The following is a 7,153-nucleotide window of genomic DNA, read 5'->3' as shown; positions in this document are numbered from 1 at the left end:
CCTTTAGACAAACAAGAAATTAATTTTGCATTCTAAACATTCTTTATCATTAGGTATACTGATTACTTTCAATTAATGAATTGCTTACCTCTCCTAAGAAAATCACCGTCTGCACTGAAGGAGTGACAAGGAAACAATGACTGTGCTTTCTGTGTTAACGTTAGCAGGCGCTCTGAGTGATGGGAAAGACTAGTTAACACGGCTTGTGTATCATCAATCCATAAGCTCAACGTTCGAGTAAGCATTTGCAAATGCCAAATATTAGAGTTTACTTTGTCCTGTAATTGCAAGTTATGGTAAAAGATTATCTTGCCGTTTTAAATTATAAAACAGTTCAAAAAGAAGTGAAATAGTTCATTCATACTTTTTTGTGCGTGATTTATTTAGTACGCTATGTTTGCGGACAAAGATCTGTCTGAGAACTTAAACCATTAATAAATTATACACTATGATAAAAAAAATTCAAAACATTTTCAATTTTCTTATTCAACATAAATGGAGACTTTGTGAAATCATGACCTTGAAGAAAAAAAACCCTTTCTCAGTATTTAATTGAAGTTCTTAGTTCATTAGGTTGATTCACTTTTAGCCATCTAAACAATTTTTTATTCTTAAGTACTTCCATTCTCTACACAATACATTATCAAAAAATAGACTCGACGGAAACTATTTAAGAAGTTAAAAAAAATGTTCTAAATTTCACAAACTCCCTGATAAATGTTTGATAAAGAAATAAAAGTCAAAGATTACTTTTTTCACATTTACTTCCAAATTAAATACTCAGACAAAAATAAACTTAGACAAAATGTATTTGCTTTAGTGATTGCCGATGTAGAAATTCCGAAATCAACAATATCCTGCTTATAATCAAACATGACTTATAACTCACATAACTGTTAAATGTAAATGCAATTAATTTATGCTTCTTGCAGCATATATTTACTTATTTGAAAGTCTTTGTAGTTTTGTTTCAAAAGCCCGAAATGTACGGAAAGGAATATTTGATCTTAAACACTGTAATTTAAAGCGTTCGTATTTTTCACGAATGGTAACTTCTGCCAACCTTTGAGCATGCAGGAATTCCAACTCTTGGGCTGACCAGGGAGCTTTCAAGGATGTAGAAATCGGGAAGCAAGTGGAAGTTCTTTGATGTCCGATGTCTTTATCAAATAGAATAGGGTCATCGTCAGCATTGTCATGATCGACGTATTTTGGGGGGAGTTCTTCGACTTTATTGTCATTGGTAGTAACCTCTTCTGATTGCTTTGTTTCTCCCTTCTTCGTACTTTTCTTTTCTGCACCTGTCAACATTTCAAGTTTATGTGGGATGGTGAAGTGCAAGCGATTTAACTGCAAATTGCGAAATCTAAAGCTGGCCAATTGCAACTTTGACAAAATCTCCAAGGCGATCAGTTTGTTTTTATCTACCGGTAGGTCGATCGTCAGTAAAGCTAACCTGTCATATTCGACATATTGGCCCTGCATCAAAAGTGCAATACAGCTGATATACGTCATTGTTATTACTAATTGTTCCATATCCATATTTTCTTTCTGGAGCCTTCGAAGGCACATTGTTAACCAAGGAAGAATCTTTGGGGTTTTCTTAATCTTACTTGGGTATATTAGCCCCCGTTTTTCCAATTCACCTCTTACTAAATCTGATATTGTGACAAGTGTGTTTTCTGTGATATCTGTAGAACGTTTGTCATATACAACCGTCCAGAATTTATCATTAAATGACCAAGTCAGTGTCATATTCCCATGCCTGTCATATGTTGTAACAGCTGGAAAATGTTTAAGGTCAAGTTCAAGAATACCAGCTTTTATGACTTCTGCCACTGATATATTACTTTTATCCAAGAGCAGGTACAAGCTGGGGAAAACCATTTGGGAATTTGTTCTTCTGTTTGTTGTTAACAGTTTGACCAGCGATCTAATTGTTACAGCACCGACTGTCTTAAATGTTGTCTTGCAAGATTTTATCTCTCGTAGGAAATCTTCAAAAAGAACGTAACTGGCAGCCTTGCCAGTTTCGTGCAGGTCATGTAGTAAGGCAACAACCAAATGTCGACCAATGACTCCATAGCTGCCATCCAAGTGATCGTGCAATCCCACTGACCGTTTTATCATCTTAGATATGACCTCAGATGTTGTCCATATTTCTTGTGGGGGAATGCTATATTCGTTTTGCATACAGGTTGAGTACACTTCTAAAGATAGAAATCCATAGTGGTCAGTTGAACTTCTACTGGGACCAAGAGCTCCTGGTCCTAGATTGATAGAGTAAGATGTACTCCTTCCACAAAGTGGCTTTCCCCACAAAAGTTTTTCGGAGGCTAGTTCCAACTGATAGGATTGCCAGGTGGCACGCACATTTCCTGTTTTTTTATACTCGTTCAATAATTCTTTAAGTTCCTTGCAAATCCATAAACCCAAATGTCGAATGCATGTTAGAATATGCAAAGGAAAAGGCACCAACAGAGGTACAGTTTCTAAAAGTACTTCTAGATTGGTTAAATTAATAAAATCCATAGCATTTATATGGTCAGCAACTGAATCCTGCGAAACAACAAATTCAATCCTACATGTACTTCTCCTTAGTAATGTCCAGTTGCTTTGCAATGTAGATATATAATGATCAGCGTCGCGTAGGAATGCCTCTGCTGTCGATCGTGGGAAACACATACCTCCAACAATGCAACCCGACACTGGATGATATCGACAATTGGGTTGACGATGTGGAATGTCAGCGTAAAGTTGAACAAACTGCACCTCGTGTGGAAAACGACAAATCGTCCGCAAACAAGTTTTTATATCCATTGGTCTTCCATCTAGATTGCTCTGATAGTTGGCACAGTCTTTGAATGATAAGCATGTACAAAGTGTTCCTCTGTGGCCGATGATTTGTTGCAATCCCGCAGTAGACCAAAGAAGATCAACTTCTTCAGAGTCTGACAGTATGTTTGCAGCAACATGGATAGTTGTACGCAATGTAAATTGGGTATTAAAATCTGACAATGATAATCCACAGGTCATTTTTTCACCAAAGCGGAAGCAAAATATGATTGGTCTCAAAAGTCCAGTTTGGGTCAGTTGGTTTAAAGATGCTTGCAAAGCATCGAGTATTGCATAACAATCGTCAGGTAAAATGAACATTTTTCGAACGTCATTTATGTCATTCTTTTCGAGAGTTCTTCTAGCCTCTCCACGCAAAGCAAGAGCCATTAGTGTATTTTTAAAATTCTCTCTCAGCTGAAGAAATGTGGCGAGGGCTTGTTGTCTCACTTGCTGAATGGATAATGCAACTGAATGCATCTGGTGCATAGGAATTAAAGCTATCCAACATTCCCACCCTCTTTCATAAAATAGCTGGAACCCTAAGCTGTTTGAGAAGGTCATAAGTTCGCTTTTACTGTATTCTGTTAATCTGACGTGCTTTTTCAAAAAGCCTCTAACGTTCCGTAGACTTGCATTATCATTTGGAAACAGTGTGATATGTCTCACGGGCATTCTTATTGCGGCCAAAGATTTAAACTCCACAACGCATCCATCAATGTCAAAGGAATATCTCAACCATACTTCTCTTTCTACTTCATCGACTGTCAGACATCTTCCAAAAATCCGATCATCCCTTCTTAAAAAGAGTTGTGGTGTTTCAGATACAGAATTGTACGCCTTGGCTAGGTTGAAATTCTCCAACACCGTTTCAGAAAAAGTTTGTTCCGTATCTTCCATATCCATCTAAAATTTTTAAAAAATATGACGTGTTTAGACACTCGTAATGAGAAAAGCTTTTTTTTTTTTATAATATCTAATTTTCAACTTAGATGATGATAAGAAATAATTACCCGGCATTATATCTCAATTAATTAATTTTTTAACAAAAATATATATTAAACTCTATTCTCAAAGATCAACCTTGGGTTAAACCCGAGTATAGTCTAGGGTATATTCCGGGGTAAACCTAAATATAACTCGGCCTTTACCATGGTTTAATCCAGGGTAAACCCGGGTAAAACCCAGGGTATACGCTGGGTTTAACCAAGAGTATGCCCGGGTTTAACACAGATTAAACGCGGGTTTAACCTAGAGTATACCCAGGTTTAACCCAGGGTATACCCGGGTTTAACCCAGGGTATACCCGGGTTTAACCCAGGGTATACCCGGGGTAAACCCAGGGTATACCCGGGTTAAACCCGGGATAAACTCAGGGTATACCTGGGTTAAACCCAGGATATACCCGGGTTTAACCCAGGGTATACCCTGGGTACACCAAGGGTATACCCGGGGTAAACCCAGGGTATACCCGGGGTATACCCAGGGTATACCCTAGTTGATCCCAGTGTATACACGGGTTCAACACAGAGTAAAACAATGTTAGACCTTAAGTTTAATGAGCCAAAGTTTTAAACGTAATTATCTTAATTAAGTATATCAAAAAGTTTCATTAATATCAATCATTCACTACATTTGATGAATATCTTGCTACAATTGAAATTTAATTGTAAACTATAGATCAATTCAATAGTCTATCAATTACTACCAGGAATAACTACTATGTTTATAAAATTTCATATCTATTGCTACTTAACATTAGAATGCAGGATAATGAGCAATTAAATAATGATATTAAAAAAAGCAGTTACCTTTAACAAGTGAAAAACCCATATAATCCAACAAAGTCACAATCAAAAGAATGATAAAACACCAAATCATCAGATATTTATAGAAAGAAATGATTGACAGTCACGAGGATTAATAGGCGGAGTCCCGCATTCCCGCACACGCATCTCGTCAAAGTGCCTATACCCTAACCCTAACCCTAACCCTAACCCTAACCCTAACCCTAACCCTAACCCTAACCCTAACCCTAACCCTAACCCTAACCCTAACCCTAACCCTAACCTAACCCTAACCTAACCCTAACCCTAACCCTAACCCTAACCCTAACCCTAACCCTAACCCTAACCCTAACCCCTAACCCTAACCCTAACCCTAACCCTAACCCTAACCCTAACCCTAACCCTAACCCTAACCCAACCCAACCCTAACCCTAACCCTAACCCTAACCCTAACCCTAACCCTAACCCTAACCCTAACCCTAACCCTAACCCAAACCCTAACCCTAACCCTAACCCTAACCCTAACCCTAACCCTAACCCTAACCCTAACCCTAACCCTAACCCAAACCCTAACCCTAACCCTAACCCTAACCCTAACCCTAACCCTAACCCTAACCCTAACCCTAACCCTAACCCTAACCCTAACCCTAACCCTAACCCTAACCCTAACCCTAACCCTAACCCTAACCCTAACCTAACCCTAACCCTAACCCTAACCCTAACCCTAACCCTAACCCTAACCCCTAACCCTAACCCTAACCCTAACCCTAACCCTAACCCTAACCCTAACCCTAACCCTAACCCTAACCCCTAACCCCTAACCCCTAACCCTAACCCTAACCCTAACCCTAACCCCTAACCCTAACCCTAACCCTAACCCTAACCCCTAACCCTAACCCTAACCCTAACCCTAACCCTAACCCTAACCCCTAACCCCTAACCCTAACCCTAACCCTAACCCTAACCCTAACCCTAACCCTAACCCCAAACCCTAACCCTAACCCTAACCCTAACCCTAACCCTAACCCCCTAACCCTAACCCTAACCCTAACCCTAACCCTAACCCTAACCCTAACCCTAACCCTAACCCTAACCCTAACCCCAACCCTAACCCTAACCCTAACCTAACCCTAACCCTAACCCTAACCCTAACCCTAACCCTAACCCTAACCCAACCCAACCCTAACCCTAACCCTAACCCTAACCCTAACCCTAACCCAACCCTAACCCAACCCTAACCCTAACCCTAACCCTAACCCTAACCCTAACCCTAACCCTAACCCAACCCCAACCCTAACCCTAACCCTAACCCTACCCCAACCCTAACCCTAACCCTAACCCTAACCCAAACCCTAACCCTAACCCTAACCCTGTAATATAAGCAATATATTCCAAAAGATTTAGAAGGTTTCCTTGCTGATTAACCATACTGATAATTTAACAAGAAACAGAAAGTCATGGGCTCCTTCATTGGGGTGACACTTTTAAACAAAAGCATTTATCATTTAACTAATGCTGTCTATTTCTTTGTATTGATGTAATAAAAGATGAATTGGGATGTGAGGGTAAATTCCAAAAGATTTAGAATGTTTTCTTTGTGATTAACCATACTGATAATTAAATGAGAAACAGAAAATCATGGGTTCTGTCATTGGGGTGGAATTTTTAAACAAAAGCATTTATCATTTAACTAATGCTGTTTATTTCTTTGTATTGATGTAATAAAAGATAGATTAGGCTGCAAATATTAACACAAAAAGACTAATTAGATGTCCTGTGTGATTAACTGTACTGACATTTCAACGCGAAGCCGAAAACCATGGGTTCCCTCATGGAGATTTAAATTCAAGTTAAAAGCACTTTTCTTTTACATTTTACTGGTTATTTTCTTGTATTGATGTAATAAAAGATAAAAAAGGGTGCCAGGAAAAATTTAAAAAAGATTCAGGAGTTTTTCTTGGTGATTAACCATACTGATAATTTATTGAGAAACAGAAAATCATGGGTTCTGTCATTGGGTGGAATTTTTGAATAAAAGCATTTATCATTTAACTAATGCTGTTTATTTCTTTGTATTGATGTAATAAAAGATAGATTAGGCTGCAAATATTAACACAAAAAGACTTAGTAGGTTTCCTATGTGATTAAGTTGTACTGACATTTCAACGCGAAGCCGAAAACCATGGGTTCCCTCGTGGAGGTTGAAATTCAAGTTAAAAGCACTTTTGTTTTAAATTTTACTGGTTATTTCCTTCTATTGATGTAATAAAAGATAAAAAAGGGTGCCAGGAAAAATTCAAAAAAGATTTAGGAGTTTTTCTTGGTGATTAACCATACTGATAATTTAATGAGAAACAGAAAATCATGGGTTCTGTCATTGGGGTGGAATTTTTGAACAAAAGCATTTATCATTTAACTAATGCTGTTTATTTCTTTGTATTGATGTAATAAAAGATAGATTAGGCTGCAAACATTAACACAAAAAGACTAAGTAGGTGTCCTGTGTGATTAACTGTACTGACATTTCAACG

The 7,153-nt window shown here is 38.2% G+C and overlaps 1 protein-coding gene across 1 annotated transcript; it reads right to left on the bottom strand.

The window, feature by feature from the left end:
- Positions 1 to 939: 939 nt before the first annotated feature.
- LOC128170013 (uncharacterized) lies at positions 940 to 3,858 on the bottom strand. The gene has a single exon (XM_052836008.1). It carries the CDS (start codon positions 3,739 to 3,741, stop codon positions 940 to 942), a length of 2,802 nt encoding a protein of 933 aa, XP_052691968.1. The 5' UTR covers positions 3,742 to 3,858.
- Positions 3,859 to 7,153: the final 3,295 nt, after the last annotated feature.

The sequence above is a fragment of the Crassostrea angulata genome, unplaced genomic scaffold (assembly GCF_025612915.1).
Source record: "Crassostrea angulata isolate pt1a10 unplaced genomic scaffold, ASM2561291v2 HiC_scaffold_278, whole genome shotgun sequence".
In the NCBI taxonomy this organism is placed as follows: Eukaryota; Metazoa; Mollusca; class Bivalvia; order Ostreida; family Ostreidae; genus Magallana; species Magallana angulata.
Note: the sequence above shows the minus strand (reverse complement) of the source record. Positions and strands in the feature narration are given on the sequence as shown.

Excerpts from the sequence above, each read along its gene's own strand:
- LOC128170013 (XM_052836008.1), bottom strand. The coding sequence starts at position 3,741 with ATGGATATGGAAGATACGGAACAAACTTTTTCTGAAACGGTGTTGGAG.